At 45.5% G+C, this 17075-nt stretch overlaps 5 protein-coding genes across 6 annotated transcripts in view; 3 read left to right on the top strand and 2 right to left on the bottom strand.

Annotated features, from left to right (window-relative positions):
- Nucleotides 1-103: 103 nt before the first annotated feature.
- Nucleotides 104-1258, bottom strand: LOC124199540 (methyltransferase-like protein 7A). Its single transcript, XM_046595373.1, has 3 exons — nt 1091-1258; nt 581-995; nt 104-496 (listed from the first exon to the last, which is right to left on the bottom strand). Exons 1-3 carry the CDS (start codon nt 1174-1176, stop codon nt 245-247), a joined length of 753 nt encoding a protein of 250 aa, XP_046451329.1. The 5' UTR covers nt 1177-1258; the 3' UTR covers nt 104-244.
- A 1472-nt stretch (nt 1259-2730) lies between these two features.
- LOC124200588 lies at nt 2731-5484 on the bottom strand. Its single transcript, XM_046596859.1, has 9 exons — nt 5332-5484; nt 5030-5136; nt 4863-4953; nt 4622-4783; nt 4342-4528; nt 4050-4276; nt 3829-3957; nt 3602-3753; nt 2731-3522 (listed from the first exon to the last, which is right to left on the bottom strand). Exons 1-9 carry the CDS (start codon nt 5482-5484, stop codon nt 3261-3263), a joined length of 1470 nt encoding a protein of 489 aa, XP_046452815.1. The 3' UTR covers nt 2731-3260.
- Nucleotides 5485-7193: 1709 nt separating this feature from the next.
- LOC124199287 (vitellogenin-1-like) lies at nt 7194-13645 on the top strand. The gene is made up of 14 exons (XM_046595067.1): nt 7194-7436; nt 7535-7558; nt 7657-7802; nt 7905-8066; nt 8154-8324; nt 8408-8650; nt 8723-8979; nt 9061-9297; nt 9360-9528; nt 9610-9999; nt 10148-10371; nt 10434-10647; nt 10733-13201; nt 13286-13645. The coding sequence occupies exons 1-14, from the start codon at nt 7403-7405 to the stop codon at nt 13397-13399; spliced, it is 4854 nt and encodes a 1617-aa protein (XP_046451023.1). The 5' UTR covers nt 7194-7402; the 3' UTR covers nt 13400-13645.
- A 218-nt stretch (nt 13646-13863) lies between these two features.
- On the top strand, nt 13864-15302 carry LOC124199288 (thiol S-methyltransferase METTL7B-like). The gene is made up of 3 exons (XM_046595068.1): nt 13864-14215; nt 14338-14749; nt 14826-15302. The coding sequence occupies exons 1-3, from the start codon at nt 14097-14099 to the stop codon at nt 15084-15086; spliced, it is 792 nt and encodes a 263-aa protein (XP_046451024.1). The 5' UTR covers nt 13864-14096; the 3' UTR covers nt 15087-15302.
- A 426-nt stretch (nt 15303-15728) lies between these two features.
- Nucleotides 15729-17075, top strand: part of LOC124200302 — a 67135-nt gene continuing 65788 nt past the window's right edge. The window contains exons 1-2 of one of the 2 annotated variants that reach the window (XM_046596495.1): nt 15729-15837; nt 15923-16842. In XM_046596495.1, the coding sequence (XP_046452451.1) occupies nt 15826-15837; nt 15923-16714 (804 nt within the window). In that variant the 5' untranslated portion in view covers nt 15729-15825 and the 3' untranslated portion in view covers nt 16715-16842. Of the gene's footprint in view, nt 15838-15922; nt 16843-17075 lie in introns of those variants that run through there. The other variant, XM_046596494.1, reaches the window with a different exon arrangement.

Genomic DNA, 17075 nt, shown 5'->3' with positions numbered 1-17075 from the left:
GATATAAAGTACATTTCCCATAACCAGCAACTGACCCCAAATGACTTACTTTGATATATGTATACCTATATAATTATAGTATATTACGAGTGTAAGTTTTGGATATTGCTTAAGATCGTTGTGTATTATTATTCCTGATTAATATAATGCCGTAATTATTAACCGTTCGGATAGAGGCAAATCGCAGCATAACTATTTTTTACATAACAGTAAAAAAAGAAGAAAGTACATATTTTGATTTGATTTATTTCGTGGCGATTCCTTTGACGTGGGCGCTGTGGAAGACGAACAATTTATTTGAAAAAGGCGTTCTGAAACGTTGCTGCTCGACGCTCGAGTATCCGGTCTTATTGGCTTTGATGATTTCGTCGCTCCGCCGGTTCAAACTGCACCCGAAGACCAGGTCGTAGAAGGTGTAGGTTGCCAGGTGCTGGATTAACCGGATCCAAAAGTGTTTGTATTCACGGATGTGCTCCCAATAATAATACTTCCCTCCCTATCATATAGGAGGCGAATCAACAAAAGTTTAATATTAAATCGATCGAAAAAACAGATGAAATCTTATAATTGAACAACATACCGGAGCTAAAACGCGGTGGACTTCTTTCAGGGCCCCTTCGACACTGCGAACAGAGCAGAGGACCATGGTGGAGACGACGACGTCGACGCTGTTGTCCGGCACGTCCTTCATGTCCTCGGCGAATCCAACGACGAAACGTTCCATTTTGATATGCGGATGGTCGGCCTGTTTCTCGAAGAATTGCTCCTCGAAGAAGCGGTTGACTTCGACGGCCGTCAGTTCACTTTTGGACGGATAGAACTCGAAATTGTAGCCGGGACCGGGTCCGATTTCCAGGATCCTCAGGGCGCCCTTCTTCCTCAACTCAGGATCGGCCGATTTGTGATCCTTGATCGACTCGAAATGTTTTCGCTTGATCTCCCGACAGTGCACGTGATAAACCGCCAGTGAAGGGTTGTAAACTTTAGAGAAAAACCTAGATCCACCAGATTAATTGACGACGTTATTCTGTTTTTCCCATAAAACCTTATTTCAATTTCTTCACCAAATAAAATGAGCAAAATAACTCACCATGGCTGAATGTGCGAATTGTAGTATTTGATGACGAGGCAGACAATGGCCGAACCGACCATGACAGAAGGAAGAAGACTCGACATCGTCGTTCTTCGTCCAGACGAGCTGAGCTTTTGCCGATGACCGAACTGTTAGATGTCTGACAGCCAAGAAAAAGAAGGGGATTCATCTGGGAGAGCTACTTACTACCTTGATCTGCTTGCTGCTGGAAGCTCCGCCTTTTCTTTCGCTGTACACAAAACCCAAATAATTGTCCAACAATCTATTGATGACACGAGTAGCCGGTTTATAACCTAGAATCTGTGGCTGCCAGCAACAGCGTGATCTAGAAACTAGGTTCTCTCGTGAGATCTCGAAAGTTTGGACGAAGAAACTTTCCATCATCACTTATTTGAATAATGGTATGCAGCAGCCTATATAATACGCATCGTATTAGGCAGTCTCCAATCCGGTTTTTATATACTCAAAGCTGCTGGATAAATTTATAACGCTATTTGAGTTTCTTTAGTTGTTTTGGAATTGTGGCTTCGATAACATTATTAACAGAAAAAAATATTAATATGTTGTAGACTTTTTGTGTCCCTTCAATCTTGAATTCCTGACCATGGTCAATGAAAAACACCGTGGTTGTAATATGTAAATTCTCGTCATAGCATTGCTTTATACTTGCGAATAAAAATAAGGAAAAATTCTGTGCACAAACTGTAATTTGCAATTAGGCCTACAATTATGGTTTACTGATTTAAGCCAATACAGCAGTCATCGAGCTAATGCTATGTACGTATTTATTAAAGAAAAACATAGCCCATGACATAGCCTAAGTCCCAGAGCGCGCTGCAATTGCGCTGAATGCCCTCAGATTTCCTCGTTTTTATTCGAATTTCAGGTTGTGAAATCTCCCCGACTAGCACAACTTATAACAAATATACGTCCAGTTGCGTATGTATAGATACAGCCATCAAGTGGGTCACTTTGACATATGATTTATGTGGGGCGTTGTCGATATAAGGGTTGCAAATTCATGTTATAGAAGACGCGTCATCATCATCGTGTGAATTTGTAATTTCCCGGGTGAATAATTTAACCAAGAATATCGTTCATCAAAATTCCCAATGTAAAGAGTAAAAATATTCAACGTCTGGGTCGCCAACGCCAACTCTTTCCGTAAGTGAACCAAAGTAAAATTGGGAAATATTTTTTTCCCCACTTTCCCCGTATTTTTTCTAATTGTTCCCAAATTTTTTCTAACATTCTAGTATTTCACCTTTATTGTTTCCCATATTTTCCTAAATTTTCCAATTTTTCCCCAGAGTGAATCCACAGGAAAAAAGAGTCGGCGACCCCTCGACGTCTCTATAATTCCCAGCTACAGTCAATTATTCCTAAGGGGACCAAAGCATAGAAAGGAATTGGAATCGCCAGCAGCATATTTACTATACAGGTTGTGTTTAGTTATTATGGAGAACTCCAGGCAGACTTCTGAAAAATACCCAGCCGAATAATTTCCAGGTTAAATTATTGAAAAGAGAAAACCCCTTTTCGGATGGATGAGGCATTCCAGTTCATTTATAAGTCTGGTTATATCCATGGAATAAAATGTGATAACATGCCGGAAAAACAAAAAGAAGTAGAACAACAAAAATAAACTGGTTTTTAATTTCATTGGGGCATCGACTGCTATTCTACAATACTACAGAAGTCAGCAAACTCGATCGAAATTATTTGAAAAGAAAAGATGTAGCTACAGGATAAAGAAAAATCCTGTTTTTCAACAAGTTCAGCATTTTACATCAACTTTGTAATATATGCAAATAATTATATAAAAATGCTCAGACATTTTTCTCCAACTGAAATTTGAAAAAATAAACTTGACGTTGAACGCGGTCGACAACTATCGCCTTGGTTTTCTAGTTTCATCATTTCTGGAATGACACAAAATCGCGGAGAAATTTGAAGATTAAATTCTGATATGCGAGCGGCACCATATAATAGCGAAAATCGAAGATGAAAAATTCCAATCGCACTGGGCGAATAAAACTGTGGGTCGCGTCGAAAGTGTATAGAAATGACAAGACAAACATTTTTCAATTAGATTATTAATGATGCGCAGAACGGGATCCAACATCCAAGAGGGGCTGCGGTCAAACACAAAAGGCGCTATAGCTGTTTATATTATTCTAATGATGCGGAATCGAATTCTTTCTTTGAGGAATACGAGGAAGGAGATGACGTAACCGAGTCCCAGCAAGACAAACGCCCCGTTCAAATTGGTCAAAGTCAAACGAACTAGCGGCTTCTTTTGCTTCTTTTTCTTCTTCTTCTTATTTGTCTGGCTGCTGTGGTGATTTTGCAGGTCACACGGCCTGACGTCCGGCTCGTGCCACCTCTCCCACAGGCCCACCAGTCCAACTTCCCGCATCGACATGACCCTGTTTTAATGATTATATATTCATCAGGCCTATTTATTTTTGAGATAAATTTAATCTATATATATAGATGATTGTGTACCCCCTGTTGAACTTTTCCGTGTAGGGACTGTTTTTGGTGAGCCCCCAACAGAAGGCCGTGTTGTCCGAGTAGCGCTCGGCGGCCTGCACCAAATTGCACTGGCCCGTCTTGCGGAAATCCTGGCGCAAAACGGCCAACAGGACGACTCTTGTCTGTGTATGTTTCAATCAAATCCAAGGTTTTAAAAAATTTGTTGGATACACCCAACAGAATGATTGAAATTTTACGTTGAAATAGACGTGCTGATAGGGTTGGGATTTCACCAGGTCGATGCACTGCTCGGTGGCCAAGCATCGCGATTTCGGATAGGCTCTCAGTTTATCGCCCAGCGCTTTGAACATGCCACTCTCGGCTGTCTGGCGTTATTCAATTGAATCAAGAAAACAATTAAGATTCAACATTCATAATTGGTGAAAGTCTAATACAAGAAATTGAAGAAATATTTTACCGAGAAAATGAAATCGGCACCCTGGCCCTTTTCCACCACCAGGTGAATGTTGCGGTTGGCCAGGAGATCGTCGGGACTGTCGACCAGCGGCCTCTCGCGCGGATTGGACGTCACGTACGAAATCAAAATGCCGTTGTAGACGTTGACGAGGACCAGAGTCACGAGACACCAGGCCCCCGTCACCAACCGGATCTTGAAAGGATTGGATCCGCTAGTGAAACTACCGCCTGATGTGCTCATTAAAAATTAAAATTCAAGTAAAATATCGATATCGATATCGCTATAATATTACCTTGGCTCAACAGGGTTCCCAGAACGTAGGCGACAACTTGTTTCATGGAAACCAATCCGGCAACCGGTTGCGATCCGCCTTCCGTCTCTACTGTGACAGCATCATCTGATAGCGGCAAGTGAATTCGGCTGAAGTAGAACAATGTCGCGATAACGGAAACGAGCGACCCAATTAAAGCGATCCAAACCTTATTTTTCAAATGAATCAAATCAAAGAAATTCATTGATGAACTAAATTTTTTTAAAAATTGAAATGAATTGATATTAAGTAAATATAGTACCCAATAATGAAAAGGTTTGACGACGGCCAGGATATTATTTTTCGACTCTCCGGGCATGGGGATCAAAAAGGCGGATCGAGCGTACATCCACGGATGGATGAAATCCAGGTGGCGGAATCGATCCGGAGACAGCCGGATGGCCGCCATAATTACATCGCATTGCTGAAATATAATTTTTCAAAGAATTAAACAAAGTCGCAAGATTAAAACAAAACAATTCAGCATTCATAATTATGTTTACCCCATTGACGACGTAACTGATGAGGCCTGGATGACTCTGGATGGCACCTCCCGGCTCCAGTACGGAATCGTTGACCTGGAGGATTGTGTAACTAATTTCGAGAGCGGTTAAATTGAGAAATAATATAATAAGTTCAATAGGAATAAATTATTATGCGGGCGACGAACTTTAATTTGTAGCGACGTGTGAGCCAATCGAGCATCAACGCCGAGACGCCCGACAGATCCACAATGTGTCCAGTGGCATTCCGCTTTATCTCCAGTGATACTGGCAGCTTGAATTTCCATCGCCAGTGTAAAATTTCCAGCAAAAACAAAAACAAAAAAAAACCACCAAAATTTGAGTATGTTTGTAATCGAATATTAAGCGCAAAAGAAAAACAAGGACAAGTAATTTGACCACATTTTTTTTTTAATTTGAAAAAGTGTGTGCTGGTCATGGAAACACATTATATATAGCCTAATCTTACTGGAGCACCGGCTACAACTAGATTTCTTCCGTGATCATGCTCCTGGCCAGCAACAGTGGCAAAATAGGAACCGAATTGTGAAATGGATGAGATATTCAAGGGGTCACTCGCCGTCGCCAAGAAAATGCCCAGCCAATAAAAAGGGTGTTTCATTTCAGCGCGAATTTTAAATCCGCGATTGATTCAATTCAAACCAACACGACTGGTCGGGTTTCACTCACTACAGTGACTGTTGGGAGTCTGAGTTGATTTACAATCCTTGTTCCATATAGGCTTTATAGACTGCAGGTGAATATCGAATTGAACTTACGGAAAGCAGCCGGAAATAGAAATAGAAAAAATCGATGGACTCTAATAATCCGTTCCGTGGCTGACAGCATCTCTACAGAGACCCCCAATGGGGGTATATATAGCATGGGGGTATATATATAGCCTATACATGCTGGCTATATAGGCTTATTTATACCTCCCTGTGTATATATCCAATAACTTATTTAAAATGCCGCGCGTTACACATTCACATTTGATTTCGTGTGCTGTCAGATTATCTATTAATTGAAACGAACTGACTTTCGTCGACGTCCAGTCCGGCACACAGCACGCCAGCCGAGCGAATGAATTTGTAATGCTGCTGCTGTGATAGAGTCATCAACGGTCACCGCCCCCGCTGCTGTGAGTTGCGTGCTGCTGTCCACTTTCCAATTTTAATCTCTAAATTACGTCGAAGGAAGCACACATCGCTGGACATACTGATGCATAGGCCTACTGTATTATTTATTATGTATCAAAGCGATCTCGATTCAGCATATTTATAGAATTATATATTCTGCGGGTAATAAATATTGGGAAAAGGAAATGGCTTCCCGAATCAGCATCAGCAAGTATTTTTTAAAAAATGGTAGCCTATAATTAATAAAAATCTAGCCTTATTACAAAATACAGTTCTACAACTATATCACGTTAAAGTTGGTCAACAAATTCAGTGATGGGGAAACCTTAGACAGAGAAGTGTCATCAATTGCGCGCATTGCCCTCTTATATATTTATGTGTTGTTGTTGTTGCGATGGTCTGGCGCGCCATTCAAAATTCGATACACTTCTCTTGCGTTCTCATGAACCGCAGGTCACCTATGTACCAATATACGCTTTAGCAGTTTATAAGGAGTTGTTGGCTAGATGCAGTTGATTCGAATAAAGAACGAGCTGAATAAGCATCACCACCATTTTAATAATAATGCAGAAGGACATTCAAAACACCAGCTTCCTGCTGTTGTTGATATCAATTAGATTTTTTTCCAGCGAATAAAAAGTTATCATCACACCATCAGTCAAAGGTTGGTAAACAACTACACACATCCAGCGGGGCTCAACTTTATAAAAAAACTGGTTAGCAACTAAATAGCCGCATGGGATTCTTCAGAAAAACCAGTTGATGTTTTGGCGACTTTATCAGCATTAATATAAACCGAAAAAATGAGTTGTTTTTGACCTTGTCATTTGATAGGAGCGAAACACCAAGACCATCTGATTGGAGCCTTCCCGAACGTACTGGAACGTACATGGTCCAATAGTCTGATATGATGTCACATCATACAAAAAACACACGACAAGGCGAAAAAAAATACTTGGAATAAGGTTACAAGGGTAAAGGTTGGACCAGCACACTATGGATCACATAACCAGCGCAGCACTAGCTAGTGCTGGCTACCCGTTACCTTCATCATCACGATATTGAATACAAATCAGAGTAAACCGAGTAAACATTATATCCTGGCGCGTTGCTGAGCCGAACAGGCTATCTCGTCGGGTCGAGATGACCTTTTGCTGCTATATACTTGTATGAAGGCGTTTCACAGCAGCTGAAACAAATTTGAAATCGAGAAGATGATATCCATGTGATGATGGGCTGTGCTTCTGGTCGGATTGAGGCGGGTGTAACACTTTTTTGCTGTTGAATAATCCAAACAAATTTTAGGTATAAAAGAGCCTCCGCAATTCGAATGAGACAACCAGTAAGCTTTTCGTGGCTTATTGATCGTTGAAGTGACTTGTAAGTCGCGAGAGCTTCACCATGGGCAAACTTCAATCTTCTTTTCTGATTTTGTGTAAGTTTTATTATCATTCATTTAATTATATAAATTCTAATTGAGATCAAAGTTGTGATGATAATTTTTTCGTTATTTTCACGACGACCATTCCGCAGCTGCGCTACTGTGCCTGACATGGGGTAAGAATCAAATCTAAATTTTAGATTTTTAAAAAAATTCAACTGACTACTGACTCAAAATTAATTTCTTCATATTTAAATGCGGCTGTGATTTACAGGATGGGAACCGGGACAGGAGTACGTTTACAAGTACATCGGCCGCTCAGTGGCCGGCATCTACAAACTGAAGATGCAGAACGCCGTCATCGAACTTCAAAGCCGAGTCGTCGTCCAAAGTGTCGACAGCAACAACATCATCGTCAAGGTAATATTAAATCAAATAGAAATTGCTTTTGATTTTTATGTACATAGTATGCTGGGAAATTGCTTTACATGGATGGATGGATTAATCTGTTCATTTATATAGTTGGAAAATGGACAAATCAGACGCACCGGTAAATACTTGGTGAACCCGTACCACGTTGGAGAAAACGGCGACCAATCCGAAGGGATCGAAGGCGAAGAGGACGCCATCCTCAACCCGGAATTCCTCGGCGCTCCTTTCGGCGTCTCCCACAACAAGGGCTCGGTGAGAATCGAAACTTTGATTATTAATTTCAATATTTGCAATTGAGGATTGAATGAAATGTCACACGTATATGCTATTCTATTATAGATCACTGGAGTGCAAATCGGCTCCGATGAGCCTCTGTGGGTCGTCAACTTCAAGAAAAGTATCGCCAGCCAATTGCAAGTGGACCTGACGGGCGTCCGCAGCGTCGGCCCCGCCCCCAACTGGCAATCAGCTCCCAAGGATGGCGAGAGCATCGTCTTCACCACCTTCGAGGTAATAATACCAATTTATATTTTCATTTGATTTTGATTCTTGATTTTGATCTAATAACTTTCTTATATCGTTGGCGCAATAAGGATTCCGTGACTGGCGACTGCAGCACCACCGTCGGCGTCAGCCGCTTGTCGGCCGTCCAGGCCTACAGTTCGGAAGCCTTCAAGTTGGGCTCATTCGACGCCGTCTGCAAGGGCAAGCCCGTCTACAAAATCACCAAGACCAAGGACTTGAATGACTGCAAGAACAGCCCCGCCTGGCACTCGACCACCTCCGGCGTTCACGAATGCGACTTCGGCAAGGGCAACTGCGGCGATTTCATCAAGGTAAAAAAGCAAATTTGAATTTTCCCGCCAAAAAATTCAAATCAATTTTGAATTTTTTTTCCAAAATTCTAGCGCGTTACCGAGGCTAGCTACTTGGCCTGCGGCGATGATTTCCCTTCGTTGACATTCGTTCACTCGTACGCCTTCAGCGATTTGCTGGCCCAGCCATTCGCCACCAAAACGGAAGAGCTGCTCAACGCCGTCATCATCAGCCTGCGATTGGAGCGGAAGGAAGCCATCAGCTCGGCTTTGTCCGTCTCTTCGCCCAAATCTCACGAAAGCCTGGCCTACGTTTTCGGCGACTTCCAGCAAGTCAACGGCGATGAGACGTAATTTCAATTGAATTATAAACGGCCATCATTTTATACATTATTAATTGATAAATGAAAAATGATTGCGGAATTTAATAGTCCGGCTCAGCCCAATTTGGTGGACGCTTACATGAAGAGCCCCGTTCCCGTTTCCTCTATGCACTCCAACATCATCGAGGCACTGACGGCCGTGGCTGTCGACCTCAAGGACAAGCCGGACGCCGAGCAGGACAACATCGACCGGTTGGCCGTCACTGGTCGCGTCCTGCAGATGTTTTCTCTCGAAGAGTTGAAATCCCTCTGGCAGGAGATCAAGGATCAGGATTCCATCGTCGTGTAATGATTTGGATTTCTGATTCTAATTTTTCTAATCTAATTTGTGAAAATGTTATGTACAGGACGTTGTTCGTCGACTGCGTCGTCCAGTCGGGCAGCAACCCGGCCGTCATGTTGATCAAAGAATTGGTCGAATCCGAGCAAATCACTGGAGTCAAGGCCACCTGGGCGCTGGCCGCTCTCGGCTACCACGTCAAAACCCCAACCCGTGAGCTTCTCCACGAGCTTGTCGTAAGTTAAAATGATTCAAATAATTCCCAGTTTAAAATATTCAAATTTTTATTCAAATAATTTTGTTTTCCCGCCAATAAGAACTTGTTGAAATCGAGCCCTGTCCAGTCATCCAAGACCCTCTCGCAGACGGCCATGTCGATGGTAGCCGATCTGTTGAATTCGGCCTGCGGCTCCCAAATAGCGGCCGGCAAGAAATACCCCGTGTCCGTCATGGGCGACTTCTGCGACGCCAAGGACGGCGTCATCGTCAACGAGTTCATCCCGCTGCTGGCCAGGGAACTGGAATCGAGCGACAAGACCTTCGACCGCATCGTGGCCCTGGCCGCTTTCGGCTCACTCGGCCTGGAGGAAATCCTGCCCGTCTTGTTGCCCGTCATCCGCGGCACTCCTGGACAATTCGACGACACCGCCGAGCGACTCCGCGCCGTTCTCTCACTCCATCGCGTCGTCTTCACCGCCCCCGAAAAGGTATCCAGCCAATAATTATTTCACTTTCCGCGTCATTAGAACTTTATTTGGATAATGCGCGTTATAAAGAAATCAAATCAAAATCAAAAAATCAAATCATTTTCTGTCCATTCTGATTGATTTAAATGTCAAATGATGATATTGATAGGTCCATCCCATCTTGGCCAGTTTGGCTTCCAATGTCGGCGAGCGCTCCGAGATCCGCATGGCCTCCCTGGGTCTCCTCCTTATGTCCAACGCTCCTCAATCTCTTTGGCAAAAGTTTGCCGCCAACACTTGGTTCGAATCCAGCCGCCAGGTGGCCTCCTTCACCCACAAGCTGATCCAGTCGATCGCCCAGGCTCCGCCCGCTTCTCCCCTGCTCAAATCACTGTAATTCTAACTTTTAAAATTCCATCAAAAACTTTGATTAAACCCTGGACGGAATCCAACAGGGTGAAAAAGGCCAACATCGTTTTGCCCATCGCCAAAGCGGACGTGGCCGGCCTGCCCTTCTCCTTCGTCGACATCCGCTCGCACCGTTTGGACGAAGGCATCACCTCCATGATGCACACCGTCAGCTTGAGGGACAGCAATCAACACTGGCCCGTCTACTTGGCCCACCGCTACTCCTACCAGCTGGGTCCCTTGCCCAGAGCCCCCCTCAGCGTATTAATCCACATTCTTATATAATTAATCATTGTGATGATCTGATTGAACAAATCTACATTTTGATTCTTTAATTTCCCAACAGATGGCCATGTGGAATTTCAACATGTCCGACCTCTGGCAGAGCATCCTGGGCAACATGTTCAAATCGAATGAGAAGAAATCGGCCAGCAAAGAGGCCGTCAAGTCCATCTGGGACGAGCTGAGAGCCACCGGCCGTCCTGCCGACAAGCGGGCCGGTTTATTGCACATTAATTTCATGGACTCGTTCAACCGCTTCATCGACTTGGAGAAGATGATCCAATCGATCCCGGCTGTCATGGCCGGCGCTTCCAAGTACCAGAACAAGCCCTATTCCGTCAACGCCGTCAAGTATCGCATGCTGGGCGAGTACAACATGCGCTACGCTTCCGATCTGGGCCTGCCCGTCCGCTTCCTGGTCACCCTGCCCGTCCTGGCCTCCGTCCAGGGCGAGTTGAAGAGCGACGGCAAGGGTGGCGTCAAGTCCGACGTCGGCCTGGCCTTCACCTGGAAATTGACGTCCGAGATCCGGATGGAATTGCCCTTCAGCGGTAACTACATCGCCACCGGGGTCGACGTCCTGACCGACATCCAGACGCCCAGGGAGTTCAACTACAACTACAACACCCAGAACGGCGAGTTCAAGGTCGGCTACACGCCCAGCAGCAAAGTCACCGACTTGGTCCACTTCCACGTCCGTCCCTACACCGTCAGCCGCAACGTGGCCGACAGTCTGACGCCGACCCTGGAAGACTCCCGGGCTGTCAACATCATCAGCGTGACGGACAAGCCCATCGAGCGCCAAATGTCGCTAGGCGGATTCATCGGACTTGACGTCAAATTGATCGAACAGAGCGAAGAGGCCCATTCCGACCGTCTCTCCTGGATGGAATACCTGGGAAAGTGGGATATCAACAGCCTGTCCAACCTGGGCTTCGTCCCGCTGAGCCTGCGCAGTCGCAAGTACATCTACCGCTACGATCCGTCGGGCACCAACGCCAAATCCATCACGACCACCTACCTGTTCCAGTACGCCTTCAAGTCCAGCCAGAACAACCTCGTCTACGAGTCAGGCTCTAGTAAATCGACCAACCCCACGGCGGCCAACGACGTCGTTTCCTACAATCCCATCAACCCCTCCTTCCGCCCGGTCCTGGCCAAGATTTTCAAGAACATCGAGAGCGGCAACGCCCGTCTGGCCTCAGCCGTTCTGGCCGCCGAGCAAAAGGACGGCTCGGTGATCCAGCTGAGCTCCGTCGTCGGATTATCCAAAGACACCCGCTACACCAAGGACTACATCGACTGGCAGGTGGAGCTGAGCAGCGCCAAGGCCGGTGGAGCCGACAAGAAGGTCAACTACGCCATCTGCTACACGGCCGTCCGCAAGTGGAACTCGCCGCCCAATTTTGGATTCAGCAAGAACGTCCTGGAAATGACTGAGGAGGACAAGATCGGTTTCGGTGCCCAGTGCCAGCACAAGGTCCGTTTCACCGCCAAATTGAGCCGCGATAAAGAGGCCGGTGAGGCGGCCATCCGCAGCCCGTCCGGCCAGCAATGTCTCAAAGACATGGCCAACGGATTCCAGTACGGCAGCTCGGCCTGCGCCGCCGCTCGTCGCCTGGACCACACCTACAACCGCTACGAGCTCCAGTCGGACGCCGAGAACATGAACGACAATTGGCTCCAGCTGGCCCGTCAATTCACCGCCTGGACCAACCACAAAATGTACCCGTTCATCGTCAAGCACGTCCACGCCCAGACCAACACGCCCGGCCAGGCTAAATGGCTGATTAAGCGCGACCCCATCACCGGCGACAACGACATGACGTTCGTCCGTCCTCACGAGACCGTGACGGCCAAAAACGTCCGCTGGGCACAGAACGAATGGGCCCGTTTCTCGCCCATGACTTTCGCCCTGTCGCAGATTTACTATCCGCTCAACGCCGCCAGCGATTCGCTGACGGACTTGCTCAGCCTGGTGTCCGGCGGGGTGTCCGAGTCCAGGTGCTACGTCGGCGACCAGGCCGTCCGCACCTTCGACGGGGCCGTCTACAACTACACGCTCAGCGAGTGCCCGCACGTCCTGATGACCGACTGCAGCCAAAAGTCCAAATTGGCCGTCACCGCCCGTCAGGGCGCGGACGGAAGGACCAGCAGAATCGTCACCGTCGTCTACGGTCAGGACACGATCGAGATGAATCCGTCCACTGGATTCGTCGTCGTCAACGGAGCCAGGACGCCCACCAAGGGCCTGCCCAAGGGGGCCCACATTGAAATCCGCAAGACGGGAGCCTTCAGGCCGGTCGACATTGTCGTCTATCCGCTGGCCGACGGCGGATTCATGCTGGAAATAAGGAGCATCTTCTTCTACATGAAAGTCCAGGGATCCAACGTCGAGCTGGCCCCGCCGGTTCACATGCGCGGAAGGGCCTGCGGCCTCTGCGGCGATTTCAACCAGGAGCCCAACGACGAATTCAAAACGGCTGACCGTTGCGCCGTCTCCTCCGGCGAAATGATGGCCGCCAGCTTCATGGTATATCACAAATATCTTCCATCTCATTTGATCCAAAATTCTAAATGAATCATTTTCCAATTTTTATTTTATTTCATTAATTAGCTGAAATCTGGCGACTGTTCCAGCGATAGCCAAGTCTCTAGCCGCCTGTCGGAAGAGAAGGCCACTTGCTTGTCGGCCGACCAGCAGTTCCACACTCAAATTCACGACTTTTAAAATGATTTGGGCTTCTTCATTCAACCGGAATTCCCCGCAGAAAAATGGCATTCAATCGACTGGAACTGGGAATCACGACACAATCAAACTTGAATGAAATCATTTGGATGGTAAAATGTTCCTTGAGATTACACGTTCGTCGCAATCTCTTTTCGGCTGGTTTTAATTGTGTTGCAATTGCATTGATTTGATGCATTGACATGTAGTTGTTCTTTTTGAAAAGAAAATATAATGACATCACGTACACATCGATGCATATTTCTGGTTTTTTGCGCAATCAAAATCATTAACAGAAATTTTGAATATTTTCTTGTCGAGAAATCAGCCAATGGGGACCAATGTAATAAGGAGGGAATAATTATAAACGAAGAATTTAGAAAGGAAATTGATCGAGTCCGCGCTGTTTTCTTTTTCTTATTCTTATTTTAAGAACAGGTTTTGGCTCCTCCAAAGCATAGCTGAATAAATAAGGAAGCAACGGAATATACTAGGAAGATCTAGTTTTCTTGTTCTATTGACCTCTTATATATTATTCCTGTTATATCTTCCTCCTATCACGGAATATTGAATAAATACATGCCGCTTCCATTCTGACTTCTCGGGGTTGATTTGTCAACTCTGGGCCCATTTCGGTTTGGGTCTCGGCGATGCTCACAGGTCGCTCCTCTCCCATATCCTAAATCCATAACGCAATAAAATGTCGAGTCTTCTTCTAGACATCCCCTCTGTTTTATGGCCGTCGATTCCACAGCTGATGGTCGGTTGTGTCATTCTGATCGTTCTGAAAAAATACTACAATTCACACATTCAGCCATGGTGAGTTCCTTGTCTAATTCTTTATTCATTCAAGTATTATTTATAGTTGTCAGTAACAATTAAGCCTGTTTACCTTACAAATTCTGAGAGAATGTTGACTTGGTTTTGCCATCACGTTGCAGGGTTTTTGCCAAATTTTATCCATCGCTGGCCAATTATCACGTGACTTGTCGGGAGATTAAGCGACAACATTTCGCGTCGATGAAGAGTCACAAATCGGCCGATCCTCAATTGAGGAAGAAGGGCGCCCTGAGGATCCTGGAAATTGGCCCCGGTCCCGGCTACAATTTCGAATTCTATCCGCCCAACAGCGAACTGACGGCCGTCGAAGTCAACCGCTTCTTCGAGGAGCAATTCTTCGAGAAACAGGCCGATCATCCGCACATCAAAATGGACCGTTTCGTCGTCGGATTTGCCGAGGACATGAAGGACGTGCCGGACAACAGCGTCGACATCGTCGTCTCCACCATGGTCCTCTGCTCCGTCCGCAGTGTCGAAGGGGCCCTGAAAGAAGTCCATCGCGTTTTGGCTCCGGTATGTTGTTCACAATTAAAGTTTAATGTGTTTTTTTTTCGATCGATTTAATGTTAAACATCCTCCTATAAAATAGGGAGGAAAATATTATTATTGGGAGCACGTCCTCGACCCTGAGAACATTTGGGCCCGCCTCGGCCAGCATTTGGCTTCCTACACCTATTACGACCTGCTCTTCGGCTGCCAGTTGAACCGCAAAAGCGGCGAAATCGTCAAAGCCAACAAGGCCGGATACTCGCACATCGAGCACCAGCGATTCAGAACTCCCCCGGAGAAGGGCTTCGAATTCCTTAGCTTCTTTCATAGCGCTCACGCCAAAGGAATCGCAACCAAATAAGGAATCGATTATTATTCAAGATAAAATTTATTAGTATTGAGCAGCATCACATTTTAAAACTGATTGGCCTATAATAGATCCATTGATTGGCATAAAAACAATACGCAGAATACGATACAAATATTAAACATATGCTGGGTGATGACATTGAAATGAGAATAAGACTTCCGTTGAATAATAAATTGTGCTTGCTCAGCACGCAAGGTTATATTCCCATTTACTTTTATTCTTTTTTTTTTAAATACTGGACCGGTTTGACATTTTCTCCGGTTGCAACGAAAAAAAAAATCAAATCCGGAACATTTTAAATATGAAAGTGTGACTCAACACAAATGTATGCCATATGCACGCGTGCCAATATTTAAAAATAAAAAGGAAATCATATAAGTTATATGATAGTATCACAGACACTAGACACCTTGGGTTTAATACACATCAAGGCAGTTAAAAAAACGCTTCCGTATGATTCGTTTTTTCTTATCATATAGAAATCCTATACACCTGTCAAGTATTGTACAAGTTCACTGGAAAAAAAAACTAAATTAACAGCATTTCTGGTTGCAACCTTTTCCGCAATCTTTCGATTTGTTTTTTTGCTCGCACAAATTCTGAATATTACATCAGTTTGACTTCCTATATTCTGTGACTAGAGTATAAAAGACTAGCCACCGATTGGAGTCAGTCAGCAGCAGTCTCTCTCTTCAGCAGCTCTTGCCTCCCAATTTAGTGCGAAACGAAGATGAAGTCCATTGTAAGTTAACTTCAATTTGCAATTTACCTAAATTCTTTTGAGAGTAAATAATAAAATGGCTTGTATTAATAACAATCACGCACAGGTCGCCTGTCTTTTGGTTTTGGCTGTTTCCGTCCATTCCCAATGGCCGAACAACTTCGGATACGGTCTCAATCCTGCTGGATTCTTTGGCGGATTCAACGGCCTCTACCCGGGTTACGCCGGATTCCCGGCCGGCCAATTCTACGGACATCCAGGACGATTCGTCAACTACCCAGCTGCATCTCTGCCTGCCTATGACGCCTTCGGCAACCAAGTCGGAGGCTATGGTCAAGTGCAGGACACGCCGGAAGTGGCCCAGGCCAAAGCGGCTCACTTTGCCGCCCATGACGCCGCCAGGGCCCGTCTCTTTACACCCGTCGTAGCGGCTCCTGTTGCTGTTCCCCTCGTCGCTGATGCTGCTGTTGCTCCCACTCTGGCCATTGAAACTGCTGGTTCTTCGCTGGTAAAAACTGTTGCCACTCCGGTGGTTGAAACCGTTTCCGCTCCGGTCGTCGAAGCTTATGTTGCCCCTCCGTTCGAGTCTGTCGCTGTTGCCACTCCCATCATGTCCCGCAAAAAGCGTCAGCTGGCTCCCTTCGGCGCATCTCCTTTCGCTTACAGTTTCACTACTCCTTTGGCTTACAACCACTACACTGGCGGTTATTCTCCTTTCGCTTACTCCAATAACTTTGTTACCCCTGACGGCTACAACTATGGCGCTCCTTTCGGATTCCACCTTGCGCATCCTTCAGCCAACTTGGTTGCCGCTGCTCCGGCCGTCGTCGCCTCGCCTGTGCCCGCCACCACCATCACTGACAACACGGCGGCGGTCGTCCCAAGCGTTATCGCTTGATCCATTACACATCTTGCAGCAATAACCAAATAATTTAGAGCTGTTTTTCTTTTGTACAATAATAGTTACTATGGGCCATCAAGACCAGCAATTCTCTCTTGAAATAAAAATTGTCTTTCATCACTCGATATTATCTTCGTTGCCGAATTTTAGTCCAAACATTTTCATCCTTAGAATCTTAGTTCTTCTTATAATTAGGAAATTTAAATTGGTCGATTTTACAAAATAATAATCCCATGGCAACACATTTTTCCTTGTCAAGATTCCCCGCATAAAATGTTTGCAATTCCTGATTGGTCAGCAACTGTACATAGCAGTTGCAAACATCTTGTCGGACGACTTTCAAATATGCAATGTCAGC

Source organism: Daphnia pulex, chromosome 8 (assembly GCF_021134715.1).
Source record: "Daphnia pulex isolate KAP4 chromosome 8, ASM2113471v1".
NCBI lineage: Eukaryota > Metazoa > Arthropoda > Branchiopoda > Diplostraca > Daphniidae > Daphnia > Daphnia pulex.
Note: the sequence above shows the minus strand (reverse complement) of the source record. Positions and strands in the feature narration are given on the sequence as shown.